Raw genomic sequence first — 23,416 nt, 5'->3', positions numbered from 1 at the left:
GGTTTACTGCCGCAGACATCTTCATGTATCAATCAAGTAAGACTCACCAGTGACTGGACCACACAGAGCCTTACTACAGTTAAATTTCAACAATCCATTGGCTTGAAAGTAATAGGTACATTTCCCCTCTCATCTGAATTGGGGTTTTCCAGATTAGATTGGTCTTAATGAGCTGTGTTTTGAGCACGGATTCCAACTTCCTATTGTAAATCTCCAGCATTCATAGGATTTGAAGATAGATATTTTAAAGCCAATATTGAGAACCCGATAAGTGTTTTCGCTTAATAAAGATCCGGGGAGTGAAGGAAACTTCCTCTTTAAGATGAGTCAAATTGGTTGCTTTTACGAAGTATGACAAGGCATTAAGGCCATTAAATTGTGCCAATTACAAGAGGAGTACTTATTTTGTAATTAGCCCTTTCTTTGGTTGTGAATTTAGCTGAATGTGCTATAAGACTATACTGCTATGAACTTCCATAATAATGTCCATGTTTAAAAGCCTTTGTTTTCTGGTGCTGGAGTTCGGCCAAAGAATGTCAAAGCCTTTCATAGGAAGGCTTCACTTTCAAGGAGCTAGACAACATTGCTATGAATGATATTTCAAGGCTCGAAAAAATTGAGCAGAAAAACTGAACGTGTTGACAGAATTAGATATCATTGATAATATAATGAATATAGTTTTTGAAAACAAAGAAATTTGAGGTAATTCTCTCTAGTGATGCAAAAAACGGGAAGGATATGAGAATTGCGTTATCTTCTAAAATGGAGTCTCGAATTAAGGTAGATTGTTACAGAAACAAAGCAGCTCGTCAATTGATTTTGATTGCTAGTACATTCACCGGAATGTGGTTAATCAACAAGTAGTTAGAATTAAGGTGTATTTCCGAGACACTTTTCATGCGTATATGGCATCGAATAACTCAAAACACTTAGTTAAGGAGAAAAAAAATCTATGATAGAACTCTCCAATCGGGGATAAGTTCTTTCTTTACGATCCACCATCAAATTGGGACATATCTAAAGTTCAAAATTGTCAAGGACAAAACTTGGTGTGAGCCACAAGGTCTTTACTTAAAAAGGTTATATATCGTGCTGATGCTAAAAAACCCTGTTATCAAGGAGATAATTTATAAGATGATTGTGTTGACCGTTGAGATGCATGGCTTTGATCACCCTATGGTTATCAACAAAGCTAATCATGTCATTTTTTATTTGCATCAAAAAAAAATATTGGATGAGAAGATTCAAACTTAAGACCGGTCAATAATGAGGTGGGACCGTGGGAGGAAACCAGCCGCACCAAGGGAATTTATTATGTCAAGTTTATTGGATCTGTGATTATCAATGAAGTTGATAATATAGAGTCTTCTGGTCAACTATAGCAGGCCTAGAAAGTCCAGTGGCCATTGCATATAACTCTAACAACTCTGAACACAACCTAGAGAAAACAGCCACAGTATAATTGCCTTTCAACGGCTATACACAGAATCCACTCATCCAGGGAACCCCTCCCCACTTTTTGGGCAAAAATTCTGGAGCACACCTGTTTCTTTTATAAGGGTTTTTTATGAGGGGAAAATACATTTTTTTTGGAGTAGGCTATACATTAATGAAACCCCTATTTCTCAAACAGGTTTCCAAATGCAAGGATAAATTAAAAGAAACTATAACATAGTGATACATAGTCTTCCTGATTAGAAAACAGAACTTCTTAACTAACTAAAAGGTAAGAGTTTAAAACTTACGCTGCTGGTTATTCCTCTTATCAATTGAGGTACAAGAGAATCAAGTAGAGCTTGTACAGCTGATGAATTGTTGACTTCAGAAACAATTGTCTTCAAAGCAATGCTTGCAACATCTCTGTGTTGTTCTTTCACATTCAGGAGCTTTTCACAAAGTTTGTTTGTCATATCCAGTACCCTTGTCTCATTGACCTTCTTCACTAATGGAGAAAGACTGTAAGAGAGAATGGAAATGAGTCAAAACACATTTTACAAAACAATGTAAAGCTTTTCCAGCTGACATGGCACCAATCAAATCAAGCATCTTTTATTTGGTGAAACCCTGAATTCTTCAGCGTAGAATCATAACTCATGCATCATACTTACATTTGCCACAACACTAAGTTAATAATGCAAAAGAATGACACTGACAAGACATCGGTGAAATATTAGTATATTACTAGTAAGTATGAACCATATAACTGTTCATAAAATTACACTTTTGAGAAATGATTCAAGTCTGACACTTTTGACTGCTCAAATGACGTTGCTTTCATCTCTACTAAATAGAAGACCCTTACATCCAAGTTGCAACACCAACTTGGAAGAAAGTTGGCCAAGCAGAATTTAACTTTTTAAGTTCTTTCCCACTATGCCGAAGGTGAAATTAAAATGAAATATTTAAACTAACTGACTATTCTCTACATGAGAAAAGAGTACTCATCAACCTTTTGCCAAGAAAAGACAAACCACCCATGCGCCAGCTGATTCAGAACCATCAGAACTCCTACCCTGCCCGTAATAAAAGTTTTTTTAAAAAAGAAAAGAAAAGGAATAAACTTTGCAACCAGGGTAACCAGCAAGAAGCATTATTTTCACTAAATACTTGATATGGTCTACAAATCTTCTATAAAAGAAGCTACAACTTTTTAACTCTCACAAGCTGCCAAAATTGGCCAAACGCTTTAATTGTTTCAAGCATTCATAACAATTATCAACTAAAGAAAATCATGAACAAGATCCAAACAAAAGGGAGAAAAATAAACAGGTCATGCTATCAAATAATATGGCTTAGAAGTATTCCAAACTCCCAGTAATCTTGCCATACAAGCACATCTCCTATCTCTGGCACAAATAGTATAGCTTCTGACTCTACTTGCAAACACCTGTCATTTAAGAGCTCTGGCCTTCCAAATCAAAGACTTCCACTACTTAAGAGACTAGAGCAGACACCATCCAAACATGCCCACCAGTTTGGCGCGGATGAGGAGAGTAAAATCCTTTGGCTATGCTTTTCAAGTGATATTTTACTGAACTAATTGGTGATAATGCTAAGGCTTGACAGATTATGACCACCAGATTGGCACGGATGAGGAGAGGAAGATCCTTTGGCACTATGGTTTCCAAGTGATATTTTATTGAACATAATTGTCATAATACTAAAAGATTTTTCAAAGTCACTTCCCAGTTCCCACACTTCATCTGGTATCTTTTTGGGCTTTTGTTTGAGGGAGGGGGCTTTTAAGGGGAACTCTATTCATTAGATTTCAAGAAAAGAGGGGGATTCTGTAAATTGAATATCTCTTGTTTGCATCCTAGCCAATAGACAGAATATGTTTATCAATCTAAAGATCGTTCAGTCACCGCTAACCAGTTTTGGTTCCAAATCTAAGGCAGTAACATTGTCAAGCACTATCACATTCTCTTCTCTAAAATTTCTTCTTTTACCTTACATATGTTACACATGTGTCATGTGAATATGTGATAGACTGAAAAGCCTTAATCTTAACTGTCCTCATCCAACTTCAGTCTTAAGGGGAGATACATTGTCAACGTATGGCATATGTGTACTACTAAAGCATTCGGTTTCTAAAACTGCCCAACTTGATGCCTATGGAAAAATCTCTTTTGACTGGATGTAAAATACACGTTTTCAAAATCAAAGACCATCCACTGCCCTACCCCATCTAGACAAAATATCATAACAGGGATTCTAGGTCCCTTCAATTTACTTTAAAATGAACCATATTCCCCAAAGTAGTAAAGTGACCCACAAACCAAATGAAGTATGATGTCCTATTAACACAAATAAAAGAAACACTGAAAAATGATTAAAACACAACTAAAACATCGAAGTGAGTCGCCACACACCAACATGCAAAAAATGAAAAGTTACATGACCATAGCATGTGTCTGGAATCAAGCGACAAAATGCACAGAAAAACATCTGAAAAAAAGTAAAAAATTATGTCAATAAAAAGAACAAACCACTTCACAGCTAATCCAGAAACATCCCCAGCTGAATCATCAAGTTGCTGTAGAATGGTATTTGCCAACTTTATCTCCAAATCAGAATCAACCTTAAATCCCTCCTTGCTCAATTCATTCAACAAATCAGAAGTCGCCATATAGCGGTAATCCTTATCTTTGCCAGTCATCTGAGCCGAAGAAAAATAAGAAAACACAAGTAAAAAGACAAAGTAAAAGACACGTTTCCTAAGTAATGTCAAACAATATGAATAGGATTAACTGTAATTCATAACCATGTCGTAACAACATAAGCAGTGAAGGTAGTCAAGGGTATGTATCCAACATCGAGCACGAAAACAGGTTAATTCGATCTAAAAATTACCCAATAAAATTATGTATTACTTGAAGAGATCCCAGTAATAACTTGCGCTTTTCCATTAAAAAAAAAAGCAAAAAAAACATACCTTTTCCAGTATCGCAGTTAAAGCAATGTTCGCCATGTCTTCAACGATGGGAGGTTCTGCAGAAAAACCCGATTAAACACTAAAATACTTCAACAAAAGTCTCAACCCGAAATTCAGTAGAATCTCTGTAAGGGGGAAAAAGATTAAACCCTAAAATGCAAAATCAAAAATTAAAGTAAAAACCCTAACTACATTGCGGTTATAAGGGTTTTCGGAATATACACGCACAAATAACCAGTGGCGTATAGAAGGGGGTTAATTGGGTTTAACTGAACCCTAAATCTGGGGAAAAAATGAGTACAAATGAACATTCAATCTGAAATTTTCGAAAGAAACCATTGATATACCTTGACAGCGAGTGACTCTGGAATTCAATTTTCAGCAAAAGTTGGGGAGGAGGGAGCCCTTTATGGGAATTATGGCTTTTAGATGCAGAAAATACCGTAAATGTAAAATAGAGTTAAGCTTCTACAAGGAAAGGGAAATTGTAAAAAAGAACAAAAAAACAAAAAAAAAAAATTATTTTTAACCACCTAAAAAAATCGAAAAATTATTTTTTACCACCTTAAAAAACTAAAACTAGTATTTTACACCTAAAATAACTTAAAATTTGTATTTTACCATCTGAAAAATGAAAATAAGATGAAAATGTTATGTGGGTGATATATGCATATTCTATAGTGTTTTTTACCTCCGCCCCTTAATATTTTTCTATCTCAAATGAGCTATTCCTAGCCATTTTTAGTACTAATATGTGTTGTGTAGTGTGCCTTGAATTTTCAGGTTGTTCGATAAGAAATTGGCATTTTTAGGTTCGTTTTATGGTTTTACGGGCCACTACACTATCCCGAGCTAGTTCGGGATGATCTTTGTCAACTCTAAGGAGCCTATGATGCGCATGATCGAGCCCTAAGAGTTAGACTCGGTGATTAAAAGAGAGGAAGGCGTCCCAAGAATTATATTGAAGGTCACCCGGCGACCTACGGGCGAATGGAGAACAACTAGGCGATTTAAAGGAGGAATACTGCATTCTACACGCGCTCGATCAGGCGCCATTCGCCCGGTGCCCATCGGTCGGTGGACTCGTCAACCCTATCAAGGGTGAAAATCGCCAGTTGGGCGAAGAATTTTCATCCGCGCGCCCGTTCGGGCGCCCGTCGCCCGGTGCCCATTGGGTGCTTGCGCAGTACTCTAGTCGATATTCGTCGAGTTGTTCACCCGATCGGGCGGCCCATTGCCCGATCGGGCGACGACAACCCAGACGTGCGTTTTCCCTTTAATGATCTGGTTTTAGCTATAATTTTGGGAATAGTATAAATACTCAAGCTTAAGGATTTTATAATCATCTAATTTTTAGCACTTTAGTTTATTACTTAGTTTATTTTTCTCTCAAACTTTTGTCAAACACTTTTAAATTATTCAATTCAAGTTTCAATCTTTCAGTTCATCTTTCGTTCTTCAATTCGGTGTTAATTTATTTCCTTTTTCATTATTTTATCTTGTTTATGTATTCTTTAATTATGATTGCTTTGTTTAATCTCAATATGACTGAGTAGTTTATTTTTTAGGGTTTACGGGATCCATAAATGTATGATATATTGGGATTGAATTGGATTTAATATTTGATTATTGACTTTAGTTTCTATAGCTTGTTTTAATTGTTCGTCAATTCTTTTAGGCCGGATTATTTTGATTGATTGTGATTAAACTTAGATTATGCAGCGAGATGTATAAATCTGATGTTTATGATCTGTGGCTATTAGATAGGTCTATTTCTAGAAAATTGTGAGAGTCTGCTAGTTGTTTTTCCTAAGGAATTCATAAGATACGAGAGATGCATGTTTTCCTAGTTATGATTGTTCATTGATAGTTATTGTCCGTTCTCAAATCCTGGTCTGCATTTGTGGTAAACCGTTGCCCTGGATTCCGTTTATATTGATATTTTTGTTATTACATTATTGCCGTAGCTTAATCCTAAAACCCCAACCTTTTTACATGTTACTTATAATCTAGATTTCCATTTTAGTATAGTAGAAAGAACAATTTTTCCCTGTGGATTCGATCCTGACTTCCCTTACTATTCAGTTACTGAATTTAGGTTTATTTTTTATTAGGTGATACGACTTAAGGCTATCAAATTTTGGCACCGTTGCCGGGAACACGATTTCATTTCTACTGTTAATTTTTGTTCTAGATTATTTTCTACATCTCAAGGGACTCCTGTTCCTTGAGATAGGATCTCACGACTGTTTGTTAGTTTTGGTTGTCTATGCCCATGACCATAGGTACTAGTGATTTTACTCCATTTGATCCCAAACCTGAAAGAACTTTTCGTAGACAACGCAATTTTATCAAACAGTTGGAGGACTATAATAACTCGGAATCTGATCCTTTTTTCGGTAATCTTTTATAGATTCAGAGATGGGTGACCAACCAGAGCCGAGGCTCACGGACTACTCCAAGCCAAGTCTTTCTATGCTACCTAAGGCAATCATGCCTACTATTGCAGTTGATAGTTTCAAAATTGAGCATGCTTTGATTAATATGATTGAGAGACATCAGTTTGGTGGAGAAAAGGGTGAAGACCCCAATCTTCATATTCAGTCTTTCATATAATACTGCTCCACCATCAAGCAGAAAAATGTGATTGCGGAGCAGACTATGGAGATGCTCTTCCCATTTTCTCTGAGTAGAAATCAAATCTATGTATTAATAGGCTCAATCAAGCGGTTATGAAAATTACCAATTGGGAATCTCTAGATCTTGCATTCTATGTGAAATATTTCCAACCTGAGAAGACTGCCCGCTAAAAGAGTCAAAATATCTCCACTACGCAGCCAGCAAATGAAAGTTTGTTTGAAGTCTAGGAAAGGTTCAAAGCTCTATAAAGGGAGTGCCCACTGACAGGCTTAAGTCGTATCACCTAATCAAAGATAAACCTAAAATCACTAGCTAGGTAGCAAGGAAAGTCAGGATCGAATCCACAGGGAACCAACGTTCTTTCTACTACTAAGAATAAAATCTAGACTATTGCGAACAAGAGTTTGGTTGATTTGGATACTAAAACTACGACAATAATTAAACAAGAAAATTTAGATAATCTAAATCAAAAGAGAAACCCTAATCTCTTTTGAGCCTCTGTTCAAACTGTTCTTCCCTAAAAGCAAAAGTATCTTGAGTGACTTCTAAGCCATCGATCTCAAGACGGATCTGAATGTGTCAGTGAACCAAGTAGAGGAAAGACATCTGGAGTTCTTTTTCGTGTTCGTGATACGTTGAATCTAGGGAAAACACGCTACAAACGTAAGTCTGCTTGATTTGTACTTTATACATGGTTTCTGGCTTTGGGGATTATTCCACTGCGTTAATATATTTAAACTGTATTCCCCTACAGTGGTATCATGAGAAACATGTATTTTAAGTACCCTTTGGCATGTTATTATGTTTGTGAAATTGTCGAATTTTTCTAAATTTTTTGAATTTTTCTGGATTATTGGATAGATCGTAGAAAATGTTCTGAATTCGTAAAATGTCGCAAATTCGATTTTTCTGACCCTAATCTGATTGAAACGGCGTTTTAAAATCAATTCATGAGAACAGAATCAAAAACAGGCCTCGAAGTTCGAGTGTTTGGGCGTTTTTGTTAATTAATGAATTAAATTAAAAATTTGGAAAAAATTCAATTAATTACTCGACATATAATACTCGGAATTAATTGAAATTTTTCCCTACTGTTCTTGGGTATATTTTAAAATTATGGTAAAATTTTCGGCCATAAATGTTAAGTATGAACCCTAATTTTTTCCCTAATTTAATGACTTAAGATCGTAAATTAATTTTGTTTATTATTTAGATCTGGAAATTTATTTAGGTGGAAAGGGAGTATGATTTCATGTTTAAATGGAAAATTTAAAAATTCATAGATTAAAATTTTGATTAGATTCGTCAATTTTAATCGATCACCTAAACCAAATTTGATAAAAATCTGAAATTTAAATGTTTAGAACGATTTAATGTTTTGGATTGGATTATCAAACCAATTCAAATTTTTGTTGATATTGATCGTTGTTAAATTTGAATAATTTGTTAGCCTAGATTTATTATATTTCATTAATTGGATTGTTTGAAATTTAATAAATCGATCAAACGTTATTTTTCGTAATTAAAACGAATAATTTTGTTAAAGTTATGGAAAATGATTTTTCGTGCAATTTCGTTTCGAACATTAAATTTGATTTTTTTTAATATAAGAACGGACAGCAAGCTGCTTGCACGAAGCAAGGGCTGCGTCCCGTATGCGGAACGAATAGGCAAGGCACGCACACGAAGGCAGGCCCAAGGGGCGCTGGCCTTGTACGCTGTGCCTGCGGGCTGCAAGCAAGGGCGTGTAGCATGCACAGAGCTGGGTGAAGCCTTCGAGCAAGCTCAAGGCAAGCAACACGCATCGGCCAACGATGCACCAGCGAGCTCGCTCGCGTGCCAGCGCGCGCTAGCTCGAGCGTTGTGATAGCGCAGCGAGCAGCGGGCATCGAAGAAGGCAGCAAGGCAGTGGGCATGGGCGATGCGCCTGTGCGCTGCAGCGATGGGCTTGCACCCTCGTGTGGGTGCGAGGCTACTAGGCATTGCGCGTCGTTGTGCTGGGCACTCGTCTAGCCCACGAAGCATCCAAATGTGCATGTTTGCTTTGTTTAATAACAAGGCCCAAAATTTGGGCTTTGGACTTAATTTTGCACGAAAGAGGCTAACGGTGGACTTTAATTATTTTATTTTACTTGACTTGGGCCGGGCCATGAGTTTAAGTATTTAAAATTAAATTGTCCAAATTAAATATTGGTTTAAGTGGGAGCCATTTAATGAAATTAAATGAAATAATTAATTCTAATTATTTTCATAGGGCACCATTATTTTAATTAAATTAAATTTTGATTAGAATAATTCTAAGGATTAATAATTCGGAATTGATTAATCTTTTAGGACGCGTTTTACGTGAACGTGATTTTTAAACCAATCATGTAAATACTTGCATATTTATTTGGGTCATTCGTTTTAGGACACGAATGGATGAATGCATAGAAATTATTTTATGTATTGCAGGTATTGCAGGATACTAGTATGGCCAATCTAGGATAGTTAAATACGGTCTGCGTACCGTTTTATCTTTGAATGTAAAGTTTTAAATATGTTTGTGTACCATTGAAGTTTTGATGTAATTAATTTATTATTTCAAGTTCTTCTAGGATATTTAGAACTCTAAGTTAGCTTTTGAATGAAGTTCAAGATGATGCCAAGCTAACAAGGTGAAGGAAGATTGGATGCTTCAAGACCAAGTTTTGGGCCATACTAGTTCACCAAAGTTAAATTTATGCACTTATATATTTTGAATGAATGTATATTATGCATGAATGTTGTTTGTATGTTCGATTAGATTTAGTTCACTAAATAATCAAACCAACATAGAAACAACTAGGTCCAAAGTAATATTGAGTTTACAATTGCCTTCCAAATCAAGCACTTACAAAAATATCTAAGGATCTAAGGTAGTAGGTTTCCGCAAAAGCGAGGTGCTATTTTAGTTGACTTAGATGGTAAGGTATCCCAAAGGAACACGTTGATTGTGGTTTTAACTCAAACAACAAAGGCATATGTTGTGGCAAAGGGATAAATTATGGCATTAATTTATTAACAACGAGTAATTTGGAGATTACTAGCAATTGGTTTTGCTTACCTAGAATCTTAAAAGACTTAAGACATGCCACACCTGCTTAAGAATTTAGGACTTTTAGGGTTCTGGAATCGTTTCATTCATTATGAACCATGTTTTATTTTTGCATGAATGAAATGTTTAATAGCTTTAATGATTGCATGATTGCTTTTATTTCAAAGTTTATTAAAAGATCATGAATGGTTTGTAACACCCCGACAATTCCCATTTTCTAAAATACCCCTTTTTAAATATAACTGTAGGGAATTATCAAAGTATTATCGCCCGTGTGAAAACGTAACGGCTTATTCAGAATTTTGCAGCGGAAGACATAAAACTAACTTTTAGGTTCATAAGTAATCTTATTACATATTAGGTCCAAAACCAATTAACTGAATTAAGGAAATATGAATAGTACGGAAAATTTCAAATTTAAGTTAACAAACCAAATCACTTAATAAAGCAAATATAACTACAAGCTCTCTAATCCCGATCCCAATGATGCATCATCTTCAAACCTGTAGATGGGCAACGCTTATTGATCCTTAGAGACTGCTCACCAAAGATGGGTCATCACAGGATCAATAAGGCATAGCCATGATCAACACACACAAACAAAGCACGTAATCAGCAAAGCTGAGTACTACATACTAAAACAATAATATTCCTAACATGATACTATTAAAGGAACCCTAACATGAGACTAATGAACATAAGTAAGGGCAGACAAAACATGATAATTTGACGACCATACTTGACTAGACTAGGCTAGACTTATGACAATAATATTATTTTGGTTGAAATAGACAATGGACCGAGTTGTCCATCCAGAAGTCTTCACTAAGGAAGACGAGGTACGGGCGCGACTCCGTAACCTCAGTGACCTGTGATATCGAGGAACGTTTAAATAAAAATAGGACACGGTGATCAATCCGGTCCCAGAAAAGGCCATGGGCTACCACCATGAACCCCAACTCCTGTTTGTCCGTCACTTTAGACGTGCACAGTCTAAAGCTATTGCTACTCAGTTTCACTTTACATGATTTACAAATTGAGATTCCGTTATGACTCAACAATCACATAAGACATACAATTCACATTTGTTCCCAACTGTATTTATCTTGGAATTAAGTATGTGATCATAAAAGCATCAATCAAGACTCATTCCAATTTATCCAACCTTTCCTTTAACCATGAGCAACCCTGTATATGGGCATAAAGTTTCAACTTACTAAACAAGGTCCACCGCCCTCATAAAGTAGTGAAAAGATAGAAAGGGAACAACAACCAATCGATCCAAACCAATCATATAGAATAATCTAGTGTTCCCAACCAACATGTTTGTATCAATCATCTATACTAACATGTTACAGTTCTCATAGTGCAAAATAAGTTCAATAAGTTTGTCCAACAGTATTAAACATGCACATTCCATATAACCAAGTTCGTCCTTAATATCAACATCACCAAGTTCAACAATAATATCAACATAACCAAGTTCAACAACAAATTCAACATGGTTTCAACAATTAGCACACATTCCAAGCACGCAGGTATGTACGTACCTTGTGTAAACAAATTGATAGGCCACTTTAACACTTTCAAAAGTCGCCTAAAGAGAATTCTCCGCCTAAAACAACCAACAAATATTCCCAATCAATTCCTAATCATTGATAACCATAAGAGAGCATTCTAAATGCATCCTAAACATATTTAGAACTTTCCCCAATATCAAAACTTAAACATTTGATTTCCTAGAATCATAATTATTGAATTAGTGATTGAAATTCGTTGAAAACTTTTGCAAACATCGTACTTTAAATTTTCAGTAATATAAATTCATTTAAAAGCTTCACCATGGTCAATCTACGTTCCTAGTATCTCAAAACAACCAATTTAATAATCCACACTCAACTCATCATGATTAATAATCATAAAAACCTTGAATTTCATACTTTAAACAATCAAAACCAATATTTCAATGTAATTAGATAATCTGAAAATTAATAACTTTATTACAAAATTCATATAATCTTAAATTCATAATTTAAATCACAAAACCCATAGCTTTAATTCAAGAAAACATAATTCAAATTAATAAATCATGATTAAGCCCTAATCTTAATTTTAATTAATCAAAACTGAAAATTAATTCGTTTTTAATCTCAACATCAAATCTGAAAATCATATTTACCATAAAAATTATAAATTTAATTTAAGAACATAATCTAAATTAACAAACTTTAATTTAAAATAATTAGTTACGTAGGGTTTAAGAAAGTAACCAATTCAAGAAGGAGGAGAGAGAGTTGGCCGGCGAACGGAGGTGGCTTGCGGCAGGGGCTGTGCGACGGTGGCACACGGTGGTGCTACTTGCGGTGGCTGCGCGAATTGGTGAAGGTCAGCCATGAAAAGGGAGGAGGAACGAGTACGAAAATAACAGAAAGAAAAAGAAAGAAAAGGAGGGAGGATGGAAGATCATTACCGGCGGCAATAGGGTGGCGGCTCAGCGACGCGGTTGGGCGGAGGAGTGAGAAGACGGTGTCAAGTGGTCGTGGTTGCTGGTGGCTGCGGCTAGCTTGCACAAGGAGTAAAGGTTTGCAAGAAACAAAATTAGCATTCAAAGGAGGAACGAAGGAGGAGGGATCGAAGGAGAAGGAGAAGGAGACTCACCGGCGTCGAGGAGTCCGACGGCAGGAGACCGACGAGAGGCAGGAGAGCAGCGGCGAGGAGAGGGAGGATGAGTTCTTGAGGGTTTGAAAACTTACGTGAATAGTGAAGGAGGGTTTTTGTTTTTCTCTTTCTAGCTTTCACGTGAATTAGAAGAAAGAAGGGGAGGGTTTGAGTTTGGGTTTTAATGTTGGGCTTTTCAAGTGGGCTAGACTTAGGATTTAGCTTTTATGATTCGAGTCCAAAACTGAATAGGATCGTTTTCTAAATTCAATCAATTTTCGTAATTCAAATCCTTTTCAACTTAAAATTCTAAAATCATTTTCGATTTCGTAAATCGTTGAAAATATTAAAATGTAATAAATAAATATACGTTAACTATATATTTATTTCCAAAATTCATAAATTCTTATTTAAATATATTAAATATACGTTAAAATATATAAATGAAATGTATAAAATTACGGGGGATTACAATCTACCCCTATTAAAAGAAGTTTCGTCCCGAAACTTGACACGAAAATTCACATATTTTTCCAAACTTTTCAACTTACTCTTATTGTAGAAGTACTTTGTGCCACTCTTGTGCATTATTTTGCCAACTAAGAGTTACTTGTAATACTCAAGAACACATTTTCTTATGCGGAGAATCTATTTACTTGCATCAACATGTAAAAAAATAAGCATGAAATGCATAAAAATACCATAAAAATAGGTAAAAAGCGCGAATTTCTATCGCATTCTACCCCTCTTAAAGAAAACGAGTTACGCCCTCGTAACTCACCTCAGAAAATAACTCTGGATACTTGATCTTCATTTTAGCTTCGGCTTCCCACGTTGCCTCTTCGTACTCGTGGTTCGACCAAAGTACTTTCACTATGCTGACGTCCTTATTGCGTGTACTACGCACTTTCCTATCAAGGATTTTCACCGGCCTTTCTTCGTATGTGAGGCTACTATCAATCTGGATTCTCTCAGGCTCTAAGATATGACGCTCATCAAGGATATAGCGCTTTAGTTGGGAAATGTGAAACACGTCGTACATCTTTTCGAACTCCATTGGCAAGGCTAACTTGTATGCTACTTTCCCTATTCGTTGCAGAATCTCATATGGGCCTACATACTTGGCACTTAGCTTGCCCTTTTTCCCAAATCTCATCACACCCTTGGTTGGTGATACTTTCAAGAACACTTTATCACCTACTGCAAATTCATCATCTCTTCTTTTCAAATCAGCATAACTCTTTTGCCTATCCTGGGCAGCTTGAATTCTAGCCTGAATCATTTTTACATTCCTGACAGTTTCCTCAATGAATTCCGTTCCCAAGACTATATTTTCACTGAAATCATTCCAGCAGGTGGGACTTCTACACTTTCTCCCATATAGTGCCTCAAAAGGTGCCATCTTAATGCTTGCATGGTAAATATTGTTGTATGAAAATTCGATCAAGTCTAGATGGTCTTCCCAACTACCCTTAAAGTCAATTGCACAAGCTCTCAACATATCTTCCATAGTCTGGTTAGTTCTCTCAGTCTGACCATCGGTTGCAGGGTGGAAAGCAGTGCTCATTTTCAAAGTTGTCCCAAGGTTCAACTGGACCTTCTGCCAAAATTTCGAGAGGAATCTTGAATCACGGTCTGAGATAATATCGGTTGGGACCCCATGCAACCGCACTACATGCTTAATGTAAGTCCTTGCGAGCTGTTTCTTTTTCCATGTCTCTTTAATCGGAATAAACACGGCTGATTTTGTTAGACGGTCCACAATAACCCAAATGGTATCATTTCCGTTCTTTGATCTAGGCAAGGCAGTAACAAAATCCATAGAAATGGAATCCCACTTCCATCCAGGCACTTCTAAAGGTTGAACTTTCCCCATGGGTCTTTTGTGGTCTATTTTGACTTTCTGACAGGTTAGGCATCTAGACACAAACTCGGCAACTTCCCGTTTCATATTAGGCCACCAATAGATTTGCTTCAGGTCTTTGTACAACTTGTCACCCCCAGGGTGCACAGAATATGGAGTATTATGCCCCTCATCCATAAGACGTCTCTTGAGTTCTTCACACTTCTGTGGTACACACCATCTCCCTTTGAACCTCAAACTACCATCTTCATGAATCTTGAAATCCACTTCTTTCCCTTAACCCATCTTTTCTTTGATTTTCTCTAAGTACTCATCCCCAGCTTGACTTTCTCTAATCTCCTCGAATATAGACAACCCCAACGATAATGCACTCAGTTTTGCTTTGGTTTCCCCAGGATTTACTATTTCCAGGCTAAGTCTCTGCATGTCTCGACACAACTCTTCAGGCACTACCAAGACATTCATACTATGGCTAGATTTCCTACTCAATGCATCGGCAACTACGTTTGCTTTCCCCTCATGGTACTGGATGTTCAAATCATAGTCCTTGATCAACTCTAACCATCTTCTTTGTCTCATGTTGAGATCTTTCTGGGTGAAAATGTATTTTAGGCTTTTGTGGTCTGTGAAGATCTTACATGTTGCCCCATAGAGGTAATGTCTCCAAATTTTCAAAGCGAAAACAATCGCAGCTAGCTCTAGATCGTGGGTAGGGTAATTAGCCTCATATGGTTTCAATTGACGCGACGCATACGCAATCACCTTCCCATTTTGCTGTAATACACACCCCAACCCATTCTTCGACGCATCACTATATACCTCAAACCCTTCATTCCCATCAGGCAAGGTTAAAACAGGTGCTGAGGTTAAACGCTCTTTGAGAATTTGGAAGGCTTCCTCACATTTTTCGCTCCACTCAAATTTTGATTCTTTCTTCATCAAGTTGGTCATGGGTCTTGCTATCTTTGAGAAATCTCTCACAAATCTCCTATAATACCCAGCTAGACCTAAGAAACTCCGAATATCAGACACATTCTTCGGAGTAGGCCACTCACTCACAACTTGAATCTTGGCAGGATCCACAGAGACTCCTTCCTTTGACACATAATGCCCCAAAAATGCTACCTTTTCCAGACGGAACTCACACTTAGAGAACTTTGCATACAACTGGTTCTTCCTAAGCGTCTCCAAGATAACCCTCAAATGTTCATCATGTTCCTTTTCATTCCTCGAATAGATCAGAATATCATCAATGAATACCACCACAAACTTATCTAGGAACTCATGGAAAATCCTATTCATCAGATCCATAAATATGGCGGGTGCATTGGTTAACCCAAAAGGCATTACTGTAAACTCATAATGGCCATAACGAGTCCTAAATGCAGTCTTAGGAATGTCTTTTTCAGCTACCCTCAATTGGTGATATCCCGAACGCAAATCAATCTTTGAGAATACACTTGCCCCGTTCAACTGGTCAAACAGGTCATCTATCCTAGGCAAAGGATATTTGTTTTTTATTGTTACGTTGTTCAACTCCCTATAATCAATACATAGCCGCATACTCCCGTCTTTCTTTTTGACAAACAATACTGGAGCTCCCCATGGTGATGCACTAGGCCTAATGTACCCCTTGTCGAACAAGTCCTGCAATTGTGTCTTTAACTCACTCATTTCTGGGGGTGCCATCCTATAAGGTGCTTTGGATATAGGTGCGGTTCCGGGATTTAACTCTATGGTAAACTCGAGGGCTCTAGCCGGTGGCATACCCAGGATCTCATCCGGAAATACATCTACGAATTCTCTTACTATTGGGACATCCTCTATCTTTACCCCAACTTCCTTACTCACATCTTGGACACTACAGAAAGATAGTTCACACCCTTTATTGACCAATTTCCTCACTTGCAATGCGGAGATCACCCCAAAGTTCCTAGACTTACCAAAACATCTATATGATATTGATTTCCCAGTAGGGTTCTTTAGGCTTACTTTCTGAATCTCGCAATCTATCCTGGCCTTGTATAAGCTTAGCCAATCCATCCCCAGAATCACATCTAGGTCCCCCAAACTAAATTCTATCAAATTAGATGGAAAAGTGCAATCTTTTATCTTCAAAGGCAAGTTCTTAAATAATTTCGTACACCTTATGGTTGCACCAGTAGGCATACTAACAGGTAAATCAATTGCCTCAAAATCTACTAGCTTCAAACTTTTAACAATAGAGGACGAAATAAAAGAATAAGTTGCCCCTGAATCAAACAACGTTTTAACAGGTAAGGAGTGAACAGAGAAAGTACCCGAAACTACATCTGCAGAACGTTCAGCTTCATTTCTACTCATTACGAACAGCTTTCCAGGAGTCTTGTTGTTATTGTTGTTTCCATTGGCAGGTTTGTTTTGATTTCCCTGGTTATTTGGTGCCTCAGCAGGCTTCGAACTTTGGTTCCCCGAATGGTTAAACCCTGGTTTCCCTTGGTTACTACTCCCACTACCATTCTGCTCTCTCTTCTGCTTTGTGAAGCACTCAAACTCCCTATGTCCCTTCTTATGACAATAGTTGCAAATTACCAATTCCCCCTTACAATCCTTCCCAGGGTGGTTGTTGTTGCACCTCCTGCAGTGGTACACTCTGTCAGTTTGGTTTCTGTTGTTATAGTTATTCCCCTGGTTGTTTCTTCCCTGGAAATTACCATTACCATTACCATTACCATTCCCATTTCTATTCCTTTTGAAGTTCCCCTGACTTCCCCCAGCATTAAACTCTTTCCTTTTATCCCCAACAATAACATTCTTCTTGTCTCTCCTGGTCTGCAGGCCATAAATATGAGCATCTCTCCCATACACAATGTCTAAGGACGTAAAGGTTTCCCCGCCTAATCCCAGTTGGATCTCATCGGTTAACCCTTGCTCAAACCTCTGAGCCTTTAGTTCCTCAGTAGCTACTACCTCAGGTGCAAACCTCGACAAAGCTATAAACTTACTGTAGTATTCAGCAATGGTCATATTCCCCATCCTAAGGTTGATAAACTCCTGTGCTTTCTGCTTCCTCATAAAAGGAGGATAAAACTTCCCCCTCAAGGCAACAATAAAAGAATCCCAATTGAATCCCTCAGCAGCACTTAGTCTAGTCCCATTTTCCCTCCACCAAAGGTCGGCCTCATCTTTCAGGTAGAGGACAACTTGGCCTACTTTCATATTCTCAGGACAGTTTACCGCCCCAAATAGTTTCTCAAATTCCCTGATCCAGTTTTCAAGGAAGGTGGGGTCTGCCTGCCCCTTAAAGTATGGTGGCTTAACTTTCGCAAGCCTTTCAAACATGTCCCCTGCAGAATCGGGGCGCTCAGTTCTTTCCTGGGTTAGTTTTTCCGCCAAGAGGCGAATAGCAGCAGCCAGGTCACTATTATTGGCCATCCTAGAGCGCGACCTGAAATTCATATACTCTAATTCAGGTTCAAACTTTACTTATATTATCCTCTAGTAATGCAATATCACATCAACATTCAAAATTCACACAAAATGGACAATCATGCAGAACATTCAACCGAGAGGCAAGGAATAACTTCAAACATCACGAATAATAAGGTAGAATAAAAGAATAAAACATTCCCCCTTGCGTGCCCGTAATAAACCTTGATCTTTTAGATAGTCAATAATCTAGCTTTTATTCCTCAGAAGAATGTCAATAACAATCCTAAATATTAACACACACCTGTTCTCAAAATAAAGTAAAAGGTTCTACGATATAAACATAAACTATGGTTGGGCGGATAGTCCAACATTTTTCTCACACACAACTAAATATGTAAGCAAAGCTAAAGGGAAACATCATCAGACTTGTCCTTTGATTTGCTATAACCTTCTAGGGTGAATAACTCATATTTAAGTTCATCATCATCATCCATATCAAAATAATAAGCTTCCTTTCTTGGCCTAGAGGATCTTCGTAGACCTTGAAGTTGATGATTAGCTTCCTCTGGCTCAGGCTCAGGTTCAGGTTCATGTTCAGGCTCGAGTTCAGGCTCAAACTCAAACTCAGGCTCAACCTCCAATTCATACTCGAACTCAAATTCAAATTCATGTTCGAACTCATACCCAAATTCATGCTCAAACTCAGGCTCCGAATCGCTTTCAGGTCTCAAAACAGCTTGATAAATATCGACCCTAGTTTGCCCTCTAGCACGATCAAATTCACGAAGGGCTTCATCATCACTATCAGGTTCTCCTGCTCTTAAAACTTGACGCAGAACAAGTTCATGGCTGGTGTAACTGTTAATGTCAGACTCGTAATCCATTTCATTTTCATCATCGCTCAGAACAATAGGGTTAGAATTGCTCCCTATTCTATTTCCTTGTATGCCAGACATGATTAATGATCTATAACAATTAAACATAGTTTCTATGTTAGTAATTAGTACTCTCGCTTGCCGTATGATCCCACAATACACAACAAGTAAGAATATGTATTAATGGCAAAGCATAGGAAAGACACGACAGTTAGCAGGCACAAAAGTACAATCATGTTGACATAATGCAGACACAATGTTCCTATTCTATATGCCCTTTCCTATGCTACCCATCTCTCAGAATAAACATAGTATATCAAACATTGAAGCATAAAAGGATAAAACGAGAATGATTTATAAGAATTAATTTGCTTAAACGAATAATTATTTAAACGACAAATAATTAATAAATAAATACAATATATATATATTTTTTTTCACGGTACTGTAGCAGCAGCAGTAAATTTTTTTTATTTTTTTTTATTATTTTTTTTTAAATATATAATTACGAAAATATTAATTTAAATTTAAAAAAAAAAACGAAATACATGAAGTCACATAAACAAGAACGTATTTCAAAGCATGTAATTCAAGAGTTAATTTTAAAATAAATTCAAACATTTCTAACTAATAACTTTCAATTTATTCACTAGTTGTAGTTTACTTCAACGAAATTCTTTTTACGTAACTAATTAGTTAGTTAGGCGCCTAAAATTTAAAAGGTAGACACGAAATGTCAGTAAAACTTTTAGCTCTGATACCACTTTGTAACACCCCGACAATTCCCATTTTCTAAAATATCCCTTTTTAAATATAACTGTAGGGAATTATCAAAGTATTATCGCCCGTGTGAAAACGTAACGGCTTATTCAGAATTTTGCAGCGGAAGACATAAAACTAACTTTTAGGTTCATAAGTAATCTTATTACATATTAGGTCCAAAACCAATTAACTGAATTAAGGAAATACGAATAGTACGGAAAATTTCAAATTTCAGTTAACAAACCAAATCACTTAATAAAGCAAATATAACTACAAGCTCTCTAATCCCGATCCCAATGATGCATCATCTTCAAACCTGTAGATGGGCAACGCTTATTGATCCTTAGAGACTGCTCACCAATAATGGGTCATCACAGGATCAATAAGGCATAGCCATGATCAACACACACAAACAAAGCACGTAATCAGCAAAACTGAGTACTACATACTAAAACAATAATATTCCTAACATGATACTATTAAAGGAACCCTAACATGAGACTAATGAACATAAGTAAGGGCAGACAAAACATGATAATTTGACGACCATACTTGACTAGACTAGGCTAGACTTATGACAATAATATTATTTTGGTTGAAATAGACAATGGACCGAGTTGTCCATCCAGAAGTCTTCACTAAGGAAGACGAGGTACGGGCGCGACTCTGTAACCTCAGTGACCTGCGATATCGAGGAACGTTTAAATAAAAATAGGACACGGTGATCAATCCGGTCCCAGAAAAGGCCATGGGCTACCACCATGAACCCCAACTCCTGTTTGTCCGTCACTTTAGACGTGCACAGTCTAAAGCTATTGCTACTCAGTTTCACTTTACATGATTTACAAATTGAGATTCCGTTATGACTCAACAATCACATAAGACATACAATTCACATTTGTTCACAACTGTTTTTATCTTGGAATTAAGTATGTGATCATAAAAGCATCAATCAAGACTCATTCCAATTTATCCAACCTTTCCTTTAACCATGAGCAACCCTGTATATGGGCATAAAGTTTCAACTTACTAAACAAGGTCCACCGCCCTCATAAAGTAGTGAAAAGATAGAAAGGGAACAACAACCAATCGATCCAAACCAATCATATAGAATAATCTAGTGTTCCCAACCAACATGTTTGTATCAATCATCTATACTAACATGTTACAGTTCTAATAGTGCAAAATAAGTTCAATAAGTTTGTCCAACAGTATTAAACATGCACATTCCATATAACCAAGTTCGTCCTTAATATCAACATCACCAAGTTCAACAATAATATCAACATAACCAAGTTCAACAACAAATTCAACATGGTTTCAACAATTAGCACACATTCCTAGCACGCAGGTATGTACGTACCTTGTGTAAACAAATTGATAGGCCACTTTAACACTTTCAAAAGTCGCCTAAAGAGAATTTTCCGCCTAAAACAACCAACAAATATTCCCAATCAATTCCTAATCATTGATAACCATAAGAGAGCATTCTAAATGCATCCTAAACATATTTAGAACTTTCCCCAATATCAAAACTTAAACATTTGATTTCCTAGAATCATAATTATTGAATTAGTGATTGAAATTCGTTGAAAACTTTTGCAAACATCGTACTTTAAATTTTCAGCAATATAAATTCATTTAAAAGCTTCACCATGGTCAATCTACGTTCCTAGTATCTCAAAACAACCAATTCAATAATCCACACTCAACTCATCATGATTAATAATCATAAAAACCTTGAATTTCATACTTTAAACAATCAAAACCAATATTTCAATGTAATTAGATAATCTGAAAATTAATAACTTTATTACAAAATTCATATAATCTTAAATTCATAATTTAAATCACAAAACCCATAGCTTTAATTCAAGAAAACATAATTCAAATTAATAAATCATGATTGAGCCCTAATCTTAATTTTAATTAATCAAAACTGAAAATTAATTCGTTTTTAATCTCAACATCAAATCTGAAAATCATATTTACCATAAAAATTATAAATTTAATTTAAGAACATAATCTAAATTAACAAACTTTAATTTAAAATAATTAGTTACTTAGGGTTTAAGAAAGTAACCAATTCAAGAAGGAGGAGAGAGAGTTGGCCGGCGAACGGAGGTGGCTTGCGGCAGGGGCTGTGCGACGGCGGCACACGGTGGTGCTACTTGCGGTGGCTGCGCGAATTGGTGAAGGTCAGCCATGAAAAGGGAGGAGGAACGAGTACGAAAATAACAGAAAGAAAAAAGAAAGAAAAGGAGGGAGGATGGAAGATCATTACCGGCGGCAATAGGGTGGCGGCTCAGCGACGCGGTTGGGCGGAGGAGTGAGAAGACGGTGTCAAGTGGTCGTGGTTGCTGGTGGCTGCGGCTAGCTTGCACAAGGAGTAAAGGTTTGCAAGAAACAAAATTAGCATTCAAAGGAGGAACGAAGGAGGAGGGATCGAAGGAGAAGGAGAAGGAGACTCACCGGCGTCGAGGAGTCCGACGGCAGGAGACCGACGAGAGGGAGGAGAGCAGCCGCGAGGAGAGGGAGGATGAGTTCTTGAGGGTTTGAAAACTTACGTGAATAGTGAAGGAGGGTTTTTGTTTTTCTCTTTCTAGCTTTCACGTGAATTAGAAGAAAGAAGGGGAGGGTTTGAGTTTGGGTTTTAATGTTGGGCTTTTCAAGTGGGCTAGACTTAGGATTTAGCTTTTATGATTCGAGTCCAAAACTGAATAGGATCGTTTTCTAAATTCAATCAATTTTCGTAATTCAAATTCTTTTCAACTTAAAATTCTAAAATCATTTTCGATTTCGTAAATCGTTGAAAATATTAAAATGTAATAAATAAATATACGTTAACTATATATTTATTTCCAAAATTCATAAATTCTTATTTAAATATATTAAATATACGTTAAAATATATAAATGAAATGTATAAAATTACGGGGGATTACATGGTTATTTATTGAAAATTATTTTCAAATGTAGAATGTCTAAAACAACACTCAAAGTATAAGAAATTCTGGATGTAAAGTTGAACCTATCAAATTTTCTTGATTGGGAGAGGAAGCTTCGGCAAGTCCTTAGGTGGAACAACATTGAATATGTTGTTGACAATCCCATCCCCAGCTATTACTCAAAGGATATGACTCCTGAAAAGCACTGTGTGTGGGAGAACCACATGTCGCTAGTGATGGATCTTATTCTTGGCTCAATCCCCAAAGATTGGAGTGCAAGGTTCATTGCATATGAGCCGTTGGCACTTCTAAGGCATCTTAGGGATATATTTTGTGGTAGATTCCAACATGGTGATCAACATGTCGAACAAAATGTCTTTGAATTGATACATTCATTTGGGGATTTAAAGCTTAATGCTCCACTGGGTTGTTGCTTTGACGTCGAAAGGCAAAAATCAAGGGAAAGGGTCATTGATCTTAAAATGACAGATGAACACCAATTAAGGCTCATACAAAGAAAATGGTTGAGCTTCTCAACCTCCTTGAGCTGCTTGGTGAGCCATTCCCAGATTCTACAGCTGTGGGAATACTATTGAATTCTCTTCACCCTGGTTACAAGAAATTCAAACTACTCTATTTCTCTAAGAAAAGGGAAAATACTGTTAGTGAGCTAGTCTATTTGCTTAATCAATATGAATTGGACTTTGTAAATGATAAGCAAGCATCACTAAAAGTAAAGAGTAAGAAA

The 23,416-nt window shown here is 36.8% G+C and overlaps 1 protein-coding gene across 1 annotated transcript in view; it reads right to left on the bottom strand.

Moving 5' to 3' along the window:
- The window catches only part of LOC110802397 (cullin-associated NEDD8-dissociated protein 1), a 29,896-nt gene extending 25,004 nt beyond the window's left edge, over positions 1 to 4,892 (bottom strand). The window contains exons 1-4 of the mRNA XM_022007842.2: positions 4,783 to 4,892; positions 4,436 to 4,491; positions 3,990 to 4,159; positions 1,746 to 1,956 (exon numbers count right to left, since the gene is read on the bottom strand). Of these exons, the coding sequence (XP_021863534.1) occupies positions 1,746 to 1,956; positions 3,990 to 4,159; positions 4,436 to 4,471 (417 nt within the window). The 5' untranslated portion in view covers positions 4,472 to 4,491; positions 4,783 to 4,892. The remainder of the gene's footprint in view (positions 1 to 1,745; positions 1,957 to 3,989; positions 4,160 to 4,435; positions 4,492 to 4,782) is intronic.
- Between the last annotated feature and the right edge of the window lie 18,524 nt (positions 4,893 to 23,416).

This window comes from Spinacia oleracea, chromosome 3 (assembly GCF_020520425.1).
Source record: "Spinacia oleracea cultivar Varoflay chromosome 3, BTI_SOV_V1, whole genome shotgun sequence".
Taxonomy (NCBI): domain Eukaryota; kingdom Viridiplantae; phylum Streptophyta; class Magnoliopsida; order Caryophyllales; family Amaranthaceae; genus Spinacia; species Spinacia oleracea.
The sequence above is the reverse complement of the archived record's forward strand: the minus strand, read 5'-3'. Positions and strand labels throughout refer to the sequence as shown.